Source organism: Helianthus annuus, chromosome 16 (genome assembly GCF_002127325.2).
Source record: "Helianthus annuus cultivar XRQ/B chromosome 16, HanXRQr2.0-SUNRISE, whole genome shotgun sequence".
Classification (NCBI taxonomy): Eukaryota; Viridiplantae; Streptophyta; class Magnoliopsida; order Asterales; family Asteraceae; genus Helianthus; species Helianthus annuus.
In genome coordinates, this window is record NC_035448.2 from 27,808,174 (window position 1) to 27,830,593 (window position 22,420).

At 42.2% G+C, this 22,420-nt stretch overlaps 2 protein-coding genes and 2 long non-coding RNA genes across 4 annotated transcripts; 1 reads left to right on the forward strand and 3 right to left on the reverse strand.

Annotated features, from left to right (window-relative positions):
- Positions 1-4,517: 4,517 nt before the first annotated feature.
- On the reverse strand, positions 4,518-8,802 carry LOC110917178. The gene is made up of 5 exons (XR_004884276.1): positions 7,448-8,802; positions 7,233-7,376; positions 6,988-7,154; positions 6,784-6,911; positions 4,518-4,557 (listed from the first exon to the last, which is right to left on the reverse strand). It is a non-coding gene; the product is annotated as an uncharacterized LOC110917178 (long non-coding RNA).
- A 2,284-nt stretch (positions 8,803-11,086) lies between these two features.
- LOC110916140 lies at positions 11,087-13,168 on the reverse strand. Its single transcript, XR_002579522.2, has 7 exons — positions 13,012-13,168; positions 12,600-12,898; positions 12,470-12,526; positions 12,016-12,374; positions 11,854-11,922; positions 11,586-11,766; positions 11,087-11,507 (listed from the first exon to the last, which is right to left on the reverse strand). It is a non-coding gene; the product is annotated as an uncharacterized LOC110916140 (long non-coding RNA).
- A 144-nt stretch (positions 13,169-13,312) lies between these two features.
- Positions 13,313-15,857, reverse strand: LOC118488340. Its single transcript, XM_035985751.1, has 5 exons — positions 14,380-15,857; positions 14,097-14,273; positions 13,851-14,006; positions 13,558-13,683; positions 13,313-13,411 (listed from the first exon to the last, which is right to left on the reverse strand). The coding sequence occupies exons 1-4, from the start codon at positions 14,402-14,404 to the stop codon at positions 13,667-13,669; spliced, it is 375 nt and encodes a 124-aa protein (XP_035841644.1). The 5' UTR covers positions 14,405-15,857; the 3' UTR covers positions 13,313-13,411; positions 13,558-13,666.
- Positions 15,858-15,948: 91 nt separating this feature from the next.
- LOC110917461 lies at positions 15,949-16,642 on the forward strand. Its single transcript, XM_022162011.1, has 3 exons — positions 15,949-16,015; positions 16,122-16,298; positions 16,389-16,642. Exons 1-3 carry the CDS (start codon positions 15,991-15,993, stop codon positions 16,574-16,576), a joined length of 390 nt encoding a protein of 129 aa, XP_022017703.1. The 5' UTR covers positions 15,949-15,990; the 3' UTR covers positions 16,577-16,642.
- Positions 16,643-22,420: the final 5,778 nt, after the last annotated feature.

The following is a 22,420-nucleotide window of genomic DNA, read 5'->3' on the forward strand; positions in this document are numbered from 1 at the left end:
GGAGGTTAGCAAAATGGGCAATTGAGCTGGGCGCGCACACGCTGAACTATAAACCGCGCCCCGCGATTAAAGGCCAAGTCTTAGCTGATTTCGCCACCGAGGTACCGGCCAATCGCATTCAAGAATGCGAAGAAGCACAAAATCCCACGCCAGCACCATCTTCCTCCGAAACTTGGGCACTTTTTACTGATCGTGCCTCCAACGAGGAAGGTGCAGGCGCAGGTCTGCGACTCGTCAGCCCTGATGGCCAAGAACTTACATATGCAATCCGCCTCGATTTTAAAAGTACAAATAACGAGGCAGAGTATGAGGCCCCACTGGTAGGACTACGTTTAGCAGTCAAACTCGGCGTGCAACATTTGGAAGCACACGTTGACTCTTTGTTGGTTGCAGGGCAGATACGCGACAACTATGCCGCAAAGGGGGATATCATGATCCTCTACCTCGAGCAAGCCCTGCAACTGACATCACAGTTCACTTCATTCAATATCTGACATATCAACAGAAGTGAAAACAAATCCGCGGATGCACTCTCAAAACTTGCATCCACCAGCTTCCAACACCTGGCAAAGGAGATACGCATCGAAATCCTGCAGAATCCTTCGGTACCCCTGCGCCAGGTCAATGTCATCCAATACGGCATAACATCTTGGATGACACCAATTATTGCATATTTGCAATCAGGTGTGACTCCCGAAAGCAAGTCAGAAGCACGCAAGTTGCAATACAAAGCGTGCCATTATCAAATGGGAGACGATATTTTATACCGCAAATCATACCTAGGGCCATTCCTACGACGCGTCAACCCCCAGGATGCCACATACCTCATTAGAGAGATACACGAGGATATGTGCGGCTTACACGCAGGACCACGCATGGTAGTGGCCAAAATCATGAATGCTGGGTATTACTGGCCCGGCATGCACCTGGACGCCGTCAAAGAGTTGCGCAAATGTATCAACTGTCAACGACATGCTCCAAAAACTTTGCGCCCCAAGAACAACCTGGTCCCGGTCACCACCGCATGGCCCTTCCAGAAATGGGCAATCGATGTGGTCGGAACCTTCCCAGACGCACCAGGTGCGGTCAAATTAATCATAGTAGCGGTTGATTACTTCACAAAATGGGTAGAGGCGAAACCACTCGCCTCAACCACTGCTATGATAACAAGGAAATTCATTTGGGAACACATCATCTGCCGCTTTGGTTTACCAATGTGCATCGTTACCGATAACGGCACCAACTTTGCTGCCGACGAATTTCAAAAATGGCTAGAAGAACTACACATTGAACACATATTCTCATATGTGGCGCATCCGCAAGGGAATGGCCAGGTTGAGAGTATCAACAAAAGTCTAGTCGAAGGCATCAAAGCAAGATTGGGAACAGCCAGACGTGGCTGGGTCGATAAACTCCCAAGCATCTTATGGGCTCACCGCACAAGTCCAAAAACAAGCAACGGGGAGACACCTTTCAGCCTAGTCTATGGCTCAGAAGCAGTGATCCCCGCGGAAGTAGGCATCCCTTCTCCCAGAATGTTGGCTATTGAAAAGATAGACAACAATATGGAACGCAGGATTGACTTGGACCTCTTGGAAGAAAGGCGTGAAAACGCGGCCATCAACGAGGCCAAGTACAAATCCAAACTTGAAAAGTACTACAACTCACGCGTCCGCGTTTGTACTTTCAACCCAGGAGACTACGTACTCCGCGACAACGAGGCATCTAATGCTGAATGCCCAGGGAAACTTGCCCCAAAATGGGAAGGACCCTACCTCATCAATGAGGTTTTGGGCAAAGGGGCGTATAAATTACAAACGTTAGAAGGCGAACCTATCGCACGTACATGGAATGCACAACAGCTTAGACGTTGTTACATGTAAGCCATGTTTTTACATTTTCATGTAACCTATCGGGCCGCAGGCCATTTGCAAATAAATAAACGAGCAATTCAATGCAATACTGTTTGTTATTACTATTACAAATGCGTGTTCCACTTTGCGGTATCCACAAAAACAGATTGGAAAAATCTTCATTCGCGATACCCACACAAAGTGCCAACCACACAAAAATATTGTAATAGGCCAGCAAAAGGCAGAATATTAAGTATCTATCCGGCTGGATAGACAAGTTTTTACAAAACTTACACAATTCCTAAACCCTAATAAGGTAAACAATGGAATTGACGCATACTCATACGACAACAGTATGGAGTATACTCAACCCCATTCACAATGGGTAGAGCTCCGGACAAGTTTTTACAAAACTTACACAATTCCTAACCCTAATCAGGCATACAATGGAATTGACGCATACTCCTACGGCAACGGTATGGAGTATACTCAACCCCATTCACAATGGGTAGAGTCCCGCATACACACGTTCAATCATGCAAGAAGTAAAAACACTTGTACAAATTGAACAACAAACTTTATATTCAAAAAATTCAGGCACCCACGCGGTGCATAGATGGATTTACATAAAGTTTCCTACGTATACAAGAGGAAAAGAAAAAAGGGGCACACAGGCCAACCCAAATCCTATTTTGAACCACTGGTACCCACGCCATCTTGGCCGCCACCAGCAGGATTCTCCTCTTCTACATCGGCATACAGCATCCGCAACCGGTCTACATAATCCGCAGCCTCTAAACATTCGTCTAACTTCTCCACGCAAGAGAGGGACGTATCGTAAAAGGAGGCAACAGCCGCGTTAAGAAGCGCTTCGGTGTCCACGTCACGAAACCCGGACCGCTCTTCGTTATAACCGCCTTTAGACATGACGTTTATATGACCGATACAGCGGCTATAACCAGCTTTAAAACCGGCATTGCGGGCATGTTCCTTGACCAAGTCTAAACCAGCTGCGGTTTCAGGTGCATACATGATAGCCTGAACAATCTGCAATAAAAGAAGGATAAGACTCACATGCTAATCCAAGTAAACTCAAAGGCATGGAGTACTTACACGTGCAATGCCGTGACACCGCATCCACTCACGATCAGCCTCAAGCTGGTTAAACGAAGACGTCAAGGCATCGCTGGCCTCGACAGCTGCATTTGCCCGCTCTTCCGCTACCTTCGCGCGGCCAGTGATATCCGCGAGCTTACCCTCGCGAGTCTGAACCTCAGCCTTTCAAAAGCAAGAAATAGTTTACATGAAATCAGTAAACATTTTCAAAGGACAGGAGGAAAAACAAAACAGGAAAAACAAATCATACCTGAAGGCTGCTAACAACCTGCTTCAAACGGGTCTGCTCGGCATTCGCCTCTTGAAGAGCCTTCAAAGCATGGCTCTCCCTCTCTTTAGCCTCTTCAAGGGCCTTTGCAGCACGAGCCCCCGCTTCTTTGGCCTCTTCAAGTGCCTTCATAGCCCGGGCTTCTGCCTGTTGAGCTTTAACGGCAATCACCGCAGCCGCAGCCTTCTCCTTGCCCAAAACAGCGTTCGCTGCTTTGGCATTCGTCAACTCCTGACGAACACGAAACAGTGATTCATTCACCTTGGCCCAAGATTCTTTCCATGACTACGCTCACTAGAAAGAGTTTCTTGCCAACTCTTGCGCTCCTCAGAAAGTAACTTGGCAAGGATACGAACCTGTTTTAACTCAGCAGTTGCAGCCCACTCTGCGGTCTGTTTCTACTTCTCAAAAGCAGCCCTATCCCTCTCAAGCTGCTCCGCACCCGCACGAGCAGCCTTCACCAACTTTTCTGCTTCGGCCCGCAAGCGAGCAGCTTCCTCCTCCCTGCGGCCTAGCGCCTTGTAATCTTCCAAAATGGCGTTCGCCACTATGGAACTTCCTACTAGCATGGTAGAAAGTTGGTTGATGCGCAGCTCACGGGGTGCAGAACGGGCACGTTCAACTTCAAATGGGGTGCCCAGACCACCCAGAATTTCCTTGCATGCAGAAGGATCATTAGAAATATCATCCTCCTGCAAAACAGTCCAGGGGGGTCGATGATAACTGGTACTCCAACCCGGAGTATACGTACGGTAGTATCATTCCAACTCAGACTCTCCAGGCTGAATCGGAGGTCCTTCATAACCCGCATCTCCGGACGCGGAACCAGACACCTTCTCAGCACTGGGAGACTTCTGCGGTCCAGCCCCAGATTTTTGCGGTCCAACATCAGAAAACCTCAAATCCAATCCTTCATCATTTGGACTGATTAGGTTGTTGGAGGAATCCACAGTATCAAAAATTTAGGCCGCAGTCTTCTCCACTGTTTCCTCCACCTGTACGGGGGGGATCAGGAACCACCTTAACTGTCACACCCCCAAAAATCCACACGCGGAGTACCACCGCTTGGAGGCGTGACATGACCAGGATCAAGCCACCAATCATATTGAACATAGCATTTAGATATTAAAAGTAATCATTACAACCCATCACAATATAACTGGTGTTCAATAAAAACATAATTTAAGTAGCGGAAGCATAAGTATGTAAACCCAAAGTAAATCATAAGTTCAAATGTTTAAACGTTTAACATGGCATCCTCGATCCATGTCCCACAACGACCTGCTCCTCCCTGTGCAAGCTCCATAAGTACCTAAGGTCCTGCAAGGCATGCAGCAGAGAGTCAACAACTAGTTGAGCGAGTTCACAGTAAACAATTCAGTAATAGTAATAGTAAAGTAAGCCTTGTGTTCGTTCGTTAAGTCATGTATCGTATTAGTTCGTATCGCGGCCCTCTAGGCATGTATGCGAAGATTAGGGGAAAGTTTCCCAAGTATTCTAGACTAGGTATATTTGTATCGCGGCCACCCGGCACGTGTGCGAAGTTTAGTGTATAGTTCGCGGCCTTCCTAGGCATGTGTGCGGAGTTTAGTGTATAGTTCGCGGCCTTCCTAGGCATGTGTGCGAAGATTAGTCATATTATCGCGGCCAACCCCGGCATGTGTGCGAAGATCAGTTCTATAAGTACCACTAGTCTAGTCGTATCTTATCAATAATCCTTCCTCACCCGAGGACCATATCGCTAAGTTCCATAAGCTATGTAAGTACCAGTAATTATTCCAAACCCATTCCCACCCTGGGAACCCCGTGCCTTGGCTGTGTGAACTCACCTTGGTTTGCTCGGCAGATAGTCTACTTGTTAAAATAACTTTTGGTCAATCGCGTCCTATTATAATTATTACATCTAATCAGATTCGCATACTATTAATCACGTATTCAAGTAGCACATAGGTCACGTTTCATATAACCACACATACTTCATAAAATTACATGAACAGTATCACATAACTTAATATAGTCCTTAAGATATATCCCGGCCCAGCTTCAATTAATTCATTTGTTATAACCCTTCGACCCACATACAATTTGTGACTTATGTCCATTTAAAATCTACTATTACATGTGTGAGCATTAACTAACTGTGTTGCCCAATAGAATGGGATGGCCCACACCAGATGTGCGGCTACCCACATGCACAGCCCACTCCCTTTATAACCAACCCAACCAATGATTTGACAATTCATTCGACCATTGTTTATCATCACCTATTCGCACACATACAGACAACAAATACCTTTGATTCTTGTGATAACTTATTATTATAAAATTTACAAATAATGGCCAACATTGACTATTGCCCCATGTTATGATTGGACCGAAATTTAGTAATGATTTTGTAGTCTTTTTCTTTTTTCTTTTAAATCTAGATAACTCTTCCACTGTTGATACACTACATGTGATTGGACCAACTTCAAGAATTCACATGGCATGATCATACAATTGACTAAGTCACATAATGGCGGCAGCCTTAATGTTTTGCATGCAAGATTTCATAAATTTGTAATTAACATGCTGACTTTTGTTCAACTTTCACATGCTAACACCATGCACCACCCTCATTAATATCCTATACATATTCTGACACAAGTTGACCATAGTATTTAGTAATACACATAATCATGATTCGCACATATAAGCATGTTGCACTCGTTCCCACTACATGTAATCGGTTTCTAACAAAGTTAATCCACAATATATATTTTTTATTATAATCATCACTATCAAATCAACCATTATCAAAACTAGCAAAGATAGCCGACCACTATTGTTGTTTTCATACTATTATTGGACCAATTCTAGTAGTGGCTGCAAGTTGATTCTATTGGACCACTTTTTAGCATATTCTAACTATTCTAAAGATACATAAAATCACTTGTTTAATGCCAATCACATGCCCTTATGAACCCATGGCCGACAACTATGTGACAACCTTTATCCAAAGGACTGCAAACAATCAATCAATACACACCATGTGATGACCACAAGAATAAGACAAATAAGGATCACACTAACAAGTTATGCAAACAAATTAATACACATAAGAAAAACAAGATGGTATACTAACCAGGCTACGCAAGACTCCAAGAATGAACTTCAAGCGGAAAGGTCTCAACAAGGGGGGGGGGTTTCTTTGCCGATCGCAAGTTTGAGAGAGGAAGTAGGGTTTGTTTTTGTGATTTAAAAACTTACAAGAAGTTTACGTGCAAGTATCTATATAATGGTAACAACTAAATCAAGTGGGCTAAGATGCATCTGGGCCGATTCAATAAAAGGTTACACAACTTTCATTTTGGGCCGAATAGATCAAAACACATAAAAAAGCTAGTTGGGCTCAGTTAATTTATTTGGGTCTAAATGGTGTGAAGTTGAAAGGTGAAATTATGTAGCCCCATACATGCGTGCCCAAACAAATGTCACGTTATTTAACCGAGTTAACAAATGTTTAAGTTTAATGGAGTTAATATCACAAGATTACACGTCACTAACCTTGAAAGTTCGGGTTGTCACATTAACAGAAGGTGCCGCAGGCTCCTTTGGTACCCCCGCACCCGCAGCTGTGGTATGCGAGGGAGACAAAGGAGCATCAAAGAAAGAATATCCTGCATCTTCGGGTTCTGCAATATAAACAAGGCAATAACTATCAATAAACAAGTTGTGCTTACAAAACACTTGCAACAGTTATATACTTACCAGCAGCAACCGCAGGCTTCTGTTGCGCCGGAGCAGCCCTTTTAGACTTCAGCTTCCGACGCTTCAATTCACCACCACCAGCAGCCCTTTGCTCTGGTTCTCTCTTCTTACCAACAACGGGGGGGGGGGGGGGGGCGCAGCGGTTCCACCCGCAGCCGCACCACTACCTAGAACACCCAAACCCTCAAGGGTATCAGATACTACCACGTAATCGGTATATCTGCGATAACAAGATCGATAGGTACCTGCGGCCTGAGACACCAGAGGAGGGGCAACTGAACCCTCAGTTTTCTCCTTACCGCAGCCCCGCGCGGTTTTCTTTACCTGCTTCTTTTCCACGTGCTTCTTGGGGATAAGCTTTCCAAACTTCCCCAGATCCCCAAGAATACCTGCATTGAAACAATGAAGCAAACAAATTACAAAGGTGATCTTTGAAAACAGGAGCAACTTAGAAAAATACCTGGGCCTTCCGGCACGGGTGCCTTCAACACATCACGGGTAGGAACGCGGAAATTGCCAACAATCTCCAGGTTGAAACCTTCCCGCAGATCAACCGGAATCAGCTCAACCTTGCCCTCGAAATCGGGCTCAAACATCCTCCATAAGCCAACCGCATCCACTGATACAAGGCATGCACATTACTAAAAGGATAATGAAGCAAGGAAAATAATCAAGAGTAACAAGCTTACCACCACTCTTTTCCCGAAGAACGGGCCTTGCCTTCCTATCCGGCCTGCTGCGCATCATCCGCAACACCCACAACTGGTTGTTGTCCAGCTTCTTGAGTTCAATAGGCCGCAGCCTAGAGAACCAATCCACAGTCTTTGCGGTGGCAATAGGAATATCCTCATCCGTAACACCCACATTTACGTCCCGAAAAGTCATATGGGCGTAGACCGCACAGGCTTTGACGTAAAAGAATTTCTTCTTCCAGCCGGTCACACCCTTAGGGGGTGTCATCAGCTTCAAACTCCCATGCCGTTGATTAAAAGAGAAAAATCCGGTGTTCACCGTTAACTGGTAAAACCGCCGGAAATTCTCAACAGTAATGGGCAAGCCATGAGCACGGAAGGTATACTCAAAGTTCCTGATTCGGAACATCCCAAATGGACTAAGTTGGGAGATATGGAGATGATAGTACTCCAACACCTCCGCAACAAACACCGTCACCGGCAACCGAAGGTTGCCTTCGGTGAAAAAATCTGCCCACATGGTAATATAATCGGCCGGAGCATCGACACCGGTGTCCCCCTCTTGTGGGTAAGTGGCCTTCCAGTCGTCGGCCATATGAATGGTGGTCATCAGGTTTTTAAAACCACCTATTGTCCACTTCAATACCGGTAAACCACCACCGACGGCACCACCATCATCATCTTCATCTTCATCAGCCGCCACAACCGGCTGTTCAGGGTTTTCACCCTCCACATTGTGTGGACTTGATGGTTCAGCCATCAGAAATATCGAAGAAACAGAAGAACGTGAGTGGAAAAACTCAAACTACCTCACCGGAATTTCAGAAAATCTTATCGGAGAAGACAAGAGGAAACTTTTCTCTCACCGAAAATTTTTGAAATTTTGAACAAGTGAGGGGAAACCACGAACGGTTTCCCCTTATATACCCATCACAATTAATGCGGAGGGAGAAAGCGAATCATCACGTTCGAAAAGAACCAATTATGCGGCAACACGTGTACACCCACAGTTCCGCTGACAGTTATCACGCGCGCGTGGCCGCCCACGCACCTGACAAGAGAGACGTTTACACTCCTTGCTACAGTGCATTTAATGCCTCGGGCAATGCAAATGTCCTTTCATTTCAGCACATGCCTGAAAGATCTCACCAACTTCCACCAACTCACACGTGTGATCAGCCACGTATGCAACAAAAAGCGACTATATTATCCAAATTATAAGCGGCATGCGGTTTTTTCTGGTATACCGCACCATAACCCATACCGCATGTCATTTTTTTTACATACCCCATAAAATAGCCAAAAATTATATCTTTCTATGGTTAAGGGGGTATAAACATATCCGCACATACCCACGAGCACACGTGGAATATGCGGAGATGACATACACGAGCCCGTACAGGTGTGTCAGATACTCAGAACCAGCGTTGTTCTTTGGACTGAACCGCATCTCAGAAACAGGTAAACCGCATTGCCTTCATTCTCTTCAAGCTTCAAATCCCTCCTGTCCGGTTCACAACCACAGAGTGTGCATAAACAACTTCTTTAACGAAAAGAAGGAAGGGAATGTATGCGTACGCACATCAGCAACCCTGACTCCTGATCCTTCAAGAGCCACATCCGAGCAACACACCCGTTTCAAGCGAGTATGGGGTGACAAAACCGCAGACACTCATGAGTCGCTGCGGACACAACCATAGCTTCCGCAAACGGTTGCTACGGAAGAGCCACAACTAAGTCTTCACATCGAGGAACGAAACTACTTCAAGGAAAACTCCTCGGTATTGGAGCGTGAAGGAAGGTGGCTAAGGAAGAGATGTGGACGAGATCCCCAATGATCATACGAGATCTCGTCGAACAACAAGCGATCGAACAAGCGGTAACAAGTCTGCTTATGACTTTGTTACCCTACTTGTAAGACGGATAGAATAAACAATGGTGGGCATTACCATGCCTATGACCATGTTTATTTGACCATTATCCAGAATCACATTGTTCGACCAAACATGGCCAACAATGACGCAAGTACTCAACATTGTTCCCACAACTGTGGCCAACAATGTCAAGCAACGAGGTAACCGCAAAGGACGTGCGGTTACTAGAGAGCTAATTGGAAGAACATGAACACCCCACAAAAGGGATCATCATTTGATGTCCAATCATGACATCAGAAAACTCTCTTCTTCATTCACCACCTCAAAGGTTGGTTCGAAGTTTGTGCACACCTTCAACCACCATCTCAGAGATTGTTTCGAAGTTTGTGCATACGCCCAGCAAGGTCTCAAGGTTGGTTCGACACACCAACAGGTGGCACCCAACCCGAGGCTGAGAATTTCGCATCAGACGAAACATTCTCACCGGTACGGAAGAGGCATCAAATGACCCTTCCAGACCTCCAGCTTGATTTACAAAGAGCAAAGACCATCCACATGGCCTAAGATCTTCTCCAGACTCCAAACTACCTTCTAAACACCATAGTCCAGTACTCCTCCCACATGCAACTTGCATATGGCAGCAACACTAGACTGGGGGGGACTTGAAGGGGTATGGTCCCAGATCTCGCGTCAGCATCGACCGCGAGTGACCATTACCCTTATCAAAACCCCCACTAGCTAACAACCTACTTATGTCCGTGCGGGAAGCATCGACACAGTGGTTGAATCCAATCTGTCCAGTGATGGAGGAGGACTTACCTGGAATATGAGAACGGTATAGCGATGCGGCTGGCACCGCATCTGGTGTATGAAAACGGAAGTATTCACAGCAATGCGGCCCCGCACCGCATCCAGTGAACACTTCTATCAATACAGAGAAGCTGGATAACAGCAAAAGTCACCACAGCCGACGATGCGGCCTGGCACCGCATCTCGCGTATTTCTTGATCAGAAGAGTAGGACGCGGGAACATCTACAGTTACCGCAGACAGCGATACGGCTTGCACCGCACCCTGTCTACTCATCAAGTGGGACTGACACCACAGAGCAAGTAGCACCAATGGCAGCCGCCTGTCAGGACTACATAAGCGACAGACTGACGTGGCATCGCCTCCCCGGCCAACATGTCTGACACACCTGCAAAGGTGCAGCATGCCGTCAGTCTATCCATCCACCTCCTCCTTCACTCCTCGGCTATAAATACCAACCTCAAACCAGGTTTGAGATATCTCTTCACAACTCTCTCACTACTACTACTATCATACTTTGCTTCCCAAGCAGATTACTGATTCTCACGCCGGAGAGTGGTAACAAGGAGCACCCCCCACCCCATCCTCCTTGTTACGAGTCACGGTTTGTTTCCTTGTGCAGGAGATCAACTCACCGGTGATCCAGCCAGCGATCCTCGAGAGGAAGGGATTAATCCTTCTTGACGAGATCAGTGAGTTAACCCTGCTCGGTTAACCATTGTTTCATCAGAACCCCTCAGATGGTTTACCTCCTCCAAGTAGCGTACAAACATCTCCTTCTGGTAACATAGAACAAAGATCACAGTGAGATGGTATACCACCTTACGCACAATTTGATGAATATAGGCATTTTATAGTTTACTTATATATTTGTACGGTACTGACTTGTTGATGTAAACATCACTATCCAAGACCCGACATGTGAAGTTTTCTACGCTATTGTCGATCAACGTAAGTGCGGGATTTTTCATCTCAAACACTTGTAGATAGAAGTGCTCCGCCTCTAATATCGGAAACAACACCATGTCAAAACTTCTCAGGTCAAACAACTTTTTGTTGCCATACATTCCGGCTTGCATATTCTTTCTAAACCTGTCCTTATGTTTCTCATGTTGCATATCCTAACCAACCAGCATCCACTCAAACTGAAACACAATTCAAGTACCATTACATTATGTTTCATCACACATAAACAATTCATGGCTATTAAAAAAATAACTCACAACTACTCTTGTCCCCATAAACAAACGGTTGTTCGGCCCTGGTGCTTTGAATTGTTCTTCGTAGTTTAGCACCTCAGCCCAGCAGTCAATAATTCGATCAATCACGAGGGCCCCTACGCTCAATGCCTTAAACATTCTTCGGGTTGCCTGACCATTCGCACTGCTCCTGTAGAGTAGCTCCCTAGAACCCAATTCACGGTGAAAACAACTAGTTTGTTACTCATGTTACTAAATGGTATGTATTCATCCAAACGCAAATTTTCCTTACTCTACTCTTGGGTTTGCTCTATACTCTTCATTGGTAAAGCTCTCCGCCCATGCTTGTCCTCGCTCTCTCCTATCACATGGGGGTTATCGCATGTTACTAAAAATAGAAAACAACAAAAAAGGTAGCTTTTCGTAATTGGTTACATCTGCATAGAGCACTTACAGATTTATTTTCATCGATTCTTTTCTACTTGAATCCCCATGTAGGCTATGTAATAATCCTTCATCGTTGCGGATGTAATCCCAGATACGTCTCTCATCCATACCTGTATCTTCATTAATGTCCACTCCCCATCTGAAGTAAGGAGATTTGTTAACATATGTTATCCCTTTTCTCTCTATCCGGGAGTTTTCTTTTTCCCGCCTTCATCTCCGCTAACATCCTTTCATTGTTCGCTCTCGCTATCTCTTCTGCATAAAAAACCCATGTTCTCTGCGTAGTTCGACCCGTCAAAGACAGTGACGGGCTCCACCATCAATGGCTCAGCCGAATTACAATGCCCCCTTCTTCATTTATGATTCCTGTGAAGACGAAGTAACACATATTAGTTACACGTGTTACAAGTGTTACTCACATGCAGCGACCATGTAAATCAACAAGGGTAAACAAGACGTACCAGACGTGCTTTCACTCCTCATGCAGACATCCGGTGTTCGAGCTTCCTCATCAATAACTATCAATGGCAACATGTGTTACATTCTTGTTGTTAGACCCCTAAATACACTGCCAATTATATGAACGCATACCTGTCTTGTTTTCACTCCCATTCTCTTCTAGTTGGGTCAACCCAACACTCCAACTAGGCCCATCGTAATCATACCCCTCCAAGGTATGTTTCCCCACTCATCGTTCCCATTATCATTTTTTAAAGCCATGGTTTCATCATGTTTTCTCTCAGCATTTAACGTCTCGTCCAACCGTTCTTTTTCTTGTACATCAGTTTGTTTCCCTTCGGAAACATTCATATGTGTCGTCAGGTTTTGCCCAGATACACCTTCAGATTCTCTTTCTACCTCAAACAGCTTGTGAATAGGCGCATTCTCCGCTAAAAACAAGTGGGTAATCAATAAGTTACACATACTTAATCCAACATGTAATATACCTTTTACAAATGTTATGATTATTATCAAAAAACCATTTTTACTATAACAGCCATACCCAAATCATTGGTGCTACTTATCTGTGTGCCCATATGAACATCGGTATCAGGCGCACCAATCACCGGAACTTTTGTGGTAACCACCTTATCACTGTCTACCCGCCTCTCCTCATATACCTTTGTGCCTTTTTACAAGAGAAGAAACAAAATAATTAATATCAATCTGTTTATCCAGAATAACTTAGACCGACAACCTCATCAGAAAAGATAATAAATCCACAACAACTGATGTGGTCGTTACACATGTTATCTTTATTATTACAACACCCATGCCCAAATCTTTGGTGTCCGTTATCTCTGCGCCCCTTTCACCATCAGTATCTGTCGCAGCAATCACCGGAACTTCTGTGGTCACCGCCTTATCACTGTCTTCCCGCTTCTCCTCATCAACTTTCGTGCCTTTTTACAAAAAAAAAACTAATAGTTAATATCAACCTGTTTTTCCAGACTAACTTAGACCGACAACCTCATCAGAAAAGATAATAAATGTACAACAGCTGATGTAGTCATTACACATTTTATCTTTATCACTATAACACCCATACCAAAATCTGTGGTGTCCGTTATCTGTGCGCCCCTTTCACCATAAGTATCAGGTGCAGCAATCACCGGAACTTCTGTGGTCGCCGCCTTATCACTGTCTTCCCGCTTCTCCTAATCACCCTTCGTACCTTTTTACAAAAGAAAAAAAAATAATAGTTAATACCAACCTGTTTTTCCATACTAACTTTGATCGACAACCTCATCAGAAAAGATAACCAAGTCCACACTAGCTGCTGTGGTGGTTACATATGTTACCTATACTTTTAAACTTTTTTTCTCATTGTATCACACATACCAATATCGATTTTGGTCTTTGTCATTGATGCAATATCATCATGAACATTAGCATCATTACCATCTTCTTCGCCTTTCCCAAATTCAATGTCGTGAAGTTCTGTGATCACTGCCTGATCACACTCCACCGTCTTTTTTGTTTCTTCCATTGTGCATCCTACAAAACCAAAACAATACCCAAAAGAATAAAAACACTGAAATTCACACCAGTCTGGAGTTTTTCTAATTATTCATCTAATAGACATACCCAAATCATGGCTCGCCAATAATGTTATATCGCCGTCAACACCAGCATGAAGTTCACGGCCATCTGACACTATGTTTTCAAATTCCACAATTAAATCTCTCCTCATTCTGTCATCATTCTCTATCGTCTTCTCAAATTCAACATCAATAGTCTCATTCCGTTGGACCTCATTACATCCTGAAAACAAATTTCTTCTTTTTATGAAATAAAGCAAACCCTAACTACATCAAACGTAATACGTGTTACCATAACAAACGCAAAAAAATCTATATCCAACTTTTACCCTTGTCCCCGACGGTTGATTCCATTGTCGTGTCACTTACTACATATTCTTTTTCCTGCACCAAAGACGCCTACACATACAGATGCATTTACATATGTTACACCATTTCAAAAAAAAAAATTGGCACGAAAACAAAGTGTACTCGTATGTACACGTATCGGTGAGTTTTTAACATTGTTGACGTTATGTGAAAAAACAGGAGAGGGCAATGGTGGTTCATAACCTAATAGATGTTGCGGAGAGAAAAAAACGAAAAATAGAAGCCATGTTGGGACGTTTGTATAGTGAGAGCCCAGAAGATGTAGATGTGCAGACGTTAAGAGCTAAATATCAGAGCCTACTAAATGTAAAGCCATCGTGGTTAAATGATGCAGAAAAGGGGGGGTGAAAAGGAAACATAAGTGATTAATCATGTTTTAGCGGCGTTGAACTTGGAGACAGGTAATATACGTGTTGATGATTCAACAGGTGAAAGTAACAAAAAAAAAACGTGTTGCTTTGTTGGTTAATTAAATAGTTCGTTTTTTTACGTTGTGGGGTGGGTGGTATAAATCATTGCTACTTTTTTTTTGATACACAGATGAAACGGTTGTGGAGATTACGAGTCCAACTATTTCCAGTTCAATTGTTCCAAGCCAGTATAGGAAAACACTTTACAAATAAGGGAAGTTAAATTCTAAGTCTAAAAGTAGGTGTAAATCTACTAAGTCAGCTGATATTGCGAATGAAAGTGGAGAGGTATGTGCATGAGTACACTAAGTTTTCATGCTAAAAATATTGTTTTGGGTCTGGAAAGTTAAAATCTTTGACAGTATGTAAAGACAAGATGGATGATGAACCAACAGTACAGGTTTGTAAGGATAATATCTAAGAGCATTGAACAATACTTATGAATGTATATGTATCGGGTGAGTTTTTAACATTGTTGACGTTATGTGAAAAAACAGGAGAGGGCAATGGTGGTTCATAACCTAATAGATGTTGCGGAGAGAACAAAAAGAAAAATAGAAGCCATGTATGGACTTTTGTGTAGTGAGAGCCCATAAGATGTAGATGTGCAGACGTTAAGAGCTAAATATCAGAGCCAGCTAAATGTAAAGCCATCGTGGTTAAATGATGCAGAAAAGGGGGTGAAAAGGAAACAGAAGTGATTAATCATGTTTTAGCGGCATTGAACTTGGAGACAGGTAATATACGTGTTGATGATTCAACAGGTGAAGGTAACAAAAAAATGTGTTGCTTTGTTGGTTAATTAAATAATTCGTTTTTTACGTTGTGGGGTGGGTGGTATAAATCATTGCTACTTTTTTTGATACACAGATGAAACGATTGTGGAGATTGCGAGTCCAACTATTACCAGTCCAATTGTTCCAAGCCAGTATAGGAAAACACTTTACAAATAAAGAAGTTAAATTCTAAGTCTAAAAGTAGGTGTAAATCTACTAAGTAAGCTGATATTGCGAATGAAAGTGGAGAGGTATGTGCATGAGTACACTTTGTTTTCGTGCCAATTTTTTTTTTTTTTTTGAAATGGTGTAACATATGTAAATGCATCTGTATGTGTAGGCGTCTTTGGTGCAGGAAAAAGAATATGTAGTAAGTGACACGACAATGGAATCAACCGTCGGGGACAAGGGTAAAAGTTGGATATAGATTTTTTTGCGTTTGTTATGGTAACACGTATTACGTTTGATGTAGTTAGGGTTTGCTTTATTTCATAAAAAGAAGAAATTTGTTTTCAGGATGTAATGAGGTCCAACGGAATGAGACTATTGATGTTGAATTTGAGAAGACGATAGAGAATGATGACAGAATGAGGAGAGATTTAATTGTGGAATTTGAAAACATAGTGTCAGATGGCCGTGAACTTCATGCTGGTGTTGACGGCGATATAACATTATTGGCGAGCCATGATTTGGGTATGTCTATTAGATGAATAATTAGAAAAACTCCAGACTGGTGTGAATTTCAGTGTTTTTATTCTTTTGGGTATTGTTTTGGTTTTGTAGGATGCACAATGGAAGAAACAAAAAAGACGGTGGAGTGTGATCAGGCAGTGATCACAGAACTTCACGACATTGAATTTGGGAAAGGCGAAGAAGATGGTAATGATGCTAATGTTCATGATGATATTGCATCAATGACAAAGACCAAAATCGATATTGGTATGTGTGATACAATGAGAAAAAAAGTTTAAAAGTATAGGTAACATATGTAACCACCACAGCAGCTAGTGTGGACTTGGTTATCTTTTCTGATGAGGTTGTCGATCAAAGTTAGTATGGAAAAACAGGTTGGTATTAACTATTATTTTTTTTTCTTTTGTAAAAAGGCACGAAGGGTGATTAGGAGAAGCGGGAAGACAGTGATAAGGCGGCGACCACAGAAGTTCCGGTGATTGCTGCACCTGATACTTATGGTGAAAGGGGCGCACAGATAACGGACACCACAGATTTTGGTATGGGTGTTATAGTGATAAAGATAAAATGTGTAATGACTACATCAGCTGTTGTGCATTTATTATCTTTTCTGATGAGGTTGTCGGTCTAAGTTAGTCTGGAAAAACAGGTTGATATTAACTATTAGTTTTTTTTTTTTGTAAAAAGGCACGAAAGTTGATGAGGAGAAGCGGGAAGACAGTGATAAGGCGGTGACCACAGAAGTTCCGGTGATAGCTGCGACAGATACTGATGGTGAAAGGGGCGCAGAGATAACGGACACCAAAGATTTGGGCATGGGTGTTGTAATAATAAAGATAACATGTGTAACGACCACATCAGTTGTTGTGGATTTATTATCTTTTCTGATGAGGTTGTCGGTCTAAGTTATTCTGGATAAACAGATTGATATTAATTATTTTGTTTCTTCTCTTGTAAAAAGGCACAAAGGTATATGAGGAGAGGCGGGTAGACAGTGATAAGGTGGTTACCACAAAAGTTCCGGTGATTGGTGCGCCTGATACCGATGTTCATTCATATGGGCACACAGATAAGTAGCACCAATGATTTGGGTATGGCTGTTATGGTAAAAATGGTTTTTTGATAATAATCATAACATTTGTAAAAGGTATATTACATGTTGGATTAAGTATGTGTAACTTATTGATTACCCACTTGTTTTTAGCGGAGAATGCGCTTTTTCACAAGCTGTTTGAGGTAGAAAGAGAATCTGAAGGGGTATCTGGGCAAAACATGGCGACACATATGAATGTTTCCGAAGGGAAACAAACTGATGTACAAGAAAAAGAACGGTTGGACGAGACATTAAATGCTGATAGAAAACATGATGAAACCATGGCTTTAAAAAATGATAATGGGAACGGTGAGTGGGGAACATACCTTGGAGGGGTATGATTACGATGGGCCTAGTTGGAGTGTTGAGTTGACCCAACTAGAAGAGATTGTGAGTGAAAACAAGACATGTACGCATTCATATAATTGGCAGTGTATTTAAGGGTCTAACAACAAGAATGTAACACATGTTGCCATTGATAGTTATTGATGAGGAAGCTCGAACACCGGATGTCTGCACGAGGAGTGAAAGCACGTCTGGTACGTCTTCTTTACCCTTGTTGATTTACATGGTCGCTGCATGTGAGTAACACTTGTAACACGTGTAACTAATATGTGTTACTTCGTCTTCACAGGAATCATAAATGAAGAAGGGGGCATTGTAATGTCGGCTGAGCCATTGATGGTGGAGCCTGTCACTGTCTTTGACGGGTCAAACTACATAGAGAACATGGGTGTTCATGCAGAAGAGATAGCGAGAGCGAACAAAGAACGGATGTTAGCGGAGATGAAGGCGGGAAAAAGAAAACTCCCGGATAGACAGAAAAGGGATTACATTTGTTAACAAAACTCCTTACTTCAGACGGGGGGTGGACATTAATGAAGATACAGGTATGGATGAGAGACGTATCTAGGATTACATCCGCAACGATGAAGGATTATTACATAGCCTACATGGGGATTCAAGTAGAAAAGAAGCGATGAAAATAAATCTGTAAGATCTCTATGCAGATGTAACCAATTACGAAAAGCTACCTTTTTTGTTGTTTTCTATTTTGAGTAACATGCGATAACCCCCATGTGATAGGAGAGAGCGAGGACAAGCATGGGCGGAGGGCTTTACCAATGAAGAGTATAGAGCAAACCCAGGAGCAGAGTAAGGAAAATTTGCATTTGGATGAATACATACCATTTAGTAACATGAGTAACAAACTAGTTGTTTTCACTGTGAATTGGGTTGTAGGGAGCTACTCTACAGGAGCAGTGCGAATGTTGAGGCAACCCGAAGAATGTTTAAGGCATTGAGCGTAGGGGCCCTCGTGATTGATCGAATTATTGACTGCTGGGCTGAGGTGTTGAACTACGAAGAACAATTCAAAGCACCAGGGTCGAACAGCCGTTTGTTTATGGGGACAAGAGTAGTTGTGAGGTATTTTTTTAATAGCCATGAATTGTTTATGTGTGATGAAACATAATGTAATTAATGCTACTTGAATTGTGTTTCAGTTTGAGTGGATGCTGGTTGGTTAGGATATGCAACATGAGAAACATATGGACAGGTTTACAAAGAATATGCAAGCCGAAATGTATGGCAAAGAAAAGTTGTTTGACAGAAGTTTCGACATGGTGTTGTTTCCGATATTAGAGGCCGGGCACTTCTATCTGCAAGTGTTTGAGAGATGAAAAATCCCGCAATTACGTTGATCGACATTAGCACAGAAAACTTCACACGTCGAGTCTTGGATAGTGATGTTTACATCAACAAGTCAATACCGTATAAATATGTAAGTAAACTATAAAATGCCTATATTCATCAGATCGTGCGTAAGGTGGTATACCATCTCACTGTGATCTTTGTTCTATGTTACCAGAAGGAGATGTTTGTACGTTACTTGGAGGAGGTAAACCATCCAAGGGGTTCGGTGATCAAGGGTTTGGAAATCAAGAGGAAGAAGCTTGATTGGGCCACGACTGGAACAGTACAGACTGAGGTATCTTCTTAATGAGGCACATGGAAAAGTTCATGGGGGTGTAAATAAGAAGGCACGTGTAGGAGACTGTGCACCTTCAACTTAGAAAAACGGATTAGGTAACATGTGTTAAACCTGTTTTATTTTTATCAAATTAGTTCCTAACTGTCCGCCATTGCGGTTTGCAGCAATGAAGAGAGTAACAAGATCCCAAAGCGGTAAGGTACCCAAAAAGCGAAAGAAAATAGACAAAGAAACGGACAACGAATGGGATGAAGAAACTGAATGGGATGTGGTATGTAGGTTGAGGAAAAGGTCAAAGAGGGATTATTGGCCAAGGATTAGAACAAGATCGTCACCAATCCAACTCGCCAGGTGCATTAAGGTGTTGTCGTTCGAACAAAGAATGGTGGTAAAAGAGATGGTATTTGGTCGATTGTTGAAGTTTAAGGTGGATGGCATGCCAGCGAAGCTGGCAAACTATGTGGTGGAAAGGTTTGCCTTGTGGCAATATCAAGGTAAACGTTGAAACAATAGATAAGTTGCTTGACATACCACGTACCAGTGTCCACTTAAGCTCTCTGCCTAATCTTGCCGAGAAGGATGAAGTTGTTAGAAGATGGAAAGATCGGTTCCCCGAAAGCTATGTTTCGCCTACAAGAATGGTGGACATGATTGAGGCACGGACGAGGGGGATACCTTTAATCTCAGAATGGACTTCCTTATGTGTTTTGTGACAATCATGATTGACTGCCATAAACAGGGCTGCCTTCGCCCATGGATATTACATCATATCATGGGTGAGCGTGATTTTGCCAATATTAATTGGTGCCATTGGTGTTGGGGAAGCTTAAAAAGTGCAAATGGGAGTTTTCTTGATATTTTTGGGAGGTCGCGGTTGAATGGGTCAATAAGGGGTGATTATGCACATCAATCCAGTTGTGTGTAACAAAACGAACAAGGTTTTGGGTGATGAGGACAAGAATCTGTGCCTTGCAATCAGTTTGTGTGAATGTACTTTTCCTGTTGGTCATGACCGAAGACTCACAAAGAGTGTCGAACATCCTTTTCTGTTGCGGTTTAGCAGCCTTCGAGCACCACATGTATTTGTGCGTCGCTACCCATTCTAAACCTTCGTTTGCGCCTTTTTAACATTGCAATAAGCTCTTCAAATGTCTCGTATGATTTTCCAAGAACAGGATGGAACTCCTTGTCCACAACAGGAGTCCAATATTTGGTTCCTTGTGGGGTCTGAGTTACAAAGTTGCGGGGAGTTCCTTGTTCATTATATGTGCATAAAATGTGTAAATTAAACAAAAATTGAATCTTTTTTCCAAAAAAACTTAACATAAGGGCTACATGTTTAACACATGTTACAACCGACTATTTTTGAAAAATAACAAAAAATGTATCTTTTTTCGCAAAACCTTGTCATAAGGGCTACATGTGTAACACCATTACAATATTAGAAAAAAAAAACACGAGAAGTCTGGTAAAAAAAATATTTTGTAACACCATCATGTGTTTTTTGTACTTTTCTTTAAATGTGACATGTGTAATACAATTAACGGCTGTACGGTGCTTTGTTTAACACATGTTACATGTGTAAGTGTTTTTTTAAAATGATGCAAAACTTGCAGAACACAAAACTTGCAGAATACAAACGTAAAAGTTACTTTTAAGTTTGCATCGATCAATGCATACAAGACGTGTAAACAATGGATGTTTTTTTTAAATGATGCAAAACTTGCAGAATACAAACGTAAAAGTTAATTTTATTGCAGTGCTAACACTTGTAACACATGTTACCATCAAGTATATTCACATTGCATGTCGCCCATGTTACGAATAAATATTTTTAAAAAATATTTATGGTTTCATGCTGGCAAAAAAGGTTAAAGAGAACCTTCATGAACATCAGGTCAGATTAGCGGTGATTTCCCTTAGTCATTAGCTCGTGCGCGTAGCGGCGATTCCTCGTCATACTCATCACTCCACAAAACTTAAGGTATTTTTTTAGAAAAAAATAAAAGCTTTTAAATCTGAATGTTAAAACCTTCTTCATTTGGTGAAAACATCTGAAAGTGTGAGTGTTGAAGATCTATATCTGGCTGCATGTTCTCATCTCTAACATGTCCAAGTCCTGATTATACCATAAATCATAAACTTATATAGTCATGGGTTTCAAACACCAACAAAACAAAAAGAAAATACAAATCGGCTGCCTGGTTATGCAAGAAATTAAAAAATGTGAAAAAAACTTCAAATAAGTTAAACAAAAGGATCCAAAACATATCATCTAATCCACAAAAAATAATTAAAAAAAAACAGTTAACACTACTTCGAAAAGAAACCACACAAAAAAACATGATTGTCTCGTAAAAAAAGAACAAATTTATGCTTCAACCACACCAACAAACATGTACATGGCAGGGTATTCATAGACATAAAACACATTTAAAAAAGCCAGAGAATACCCAGTTAAAACAAATGAATGGCCACAAAACCTCCTTACATACCTGAGGAAGATGAACCCTGCTGAAAGTGAACCGCTGGTGATTTGTCGTCGATGAAGTTGTTCCGGAATACACGGCTAGGAGAGTAAGCAACAAAATCGTCCACGAAATCGTGTGGGTCACCCATGAAAAAAGGAGAAAGGGGAGTTGCAGGTTTGAGTTGTCTGAGTGGAAGAAAGGATGAGAATAAAGGTAAAGGCTGGTGTGGTAAACAAGATTACATGGAGAAGGGAGACAAAAAGTTGGTAAGGAGATATGGTAAAAAGTGATATGATACAAGTGGAGTAAAATGACATATATACCCTTTAGACATGTGCAAATAATATATTAGGTGGATTAATCTAGACCACACAATCCAAGTTTCCAAAGTTTTCTCAATTATAAGAATTTTCCCATATACTTACATTATATAAAGATAAGAAAAGAATAAAATTAATTATATATAACTCATCTGAAGAAGGGTGAGAGCTCCATTTCCAATATCTTTAGATTGGAAAAGTTCTCCTGTCACACAGCAAAGACTTTTGTGGCTTCAACCTAAGAC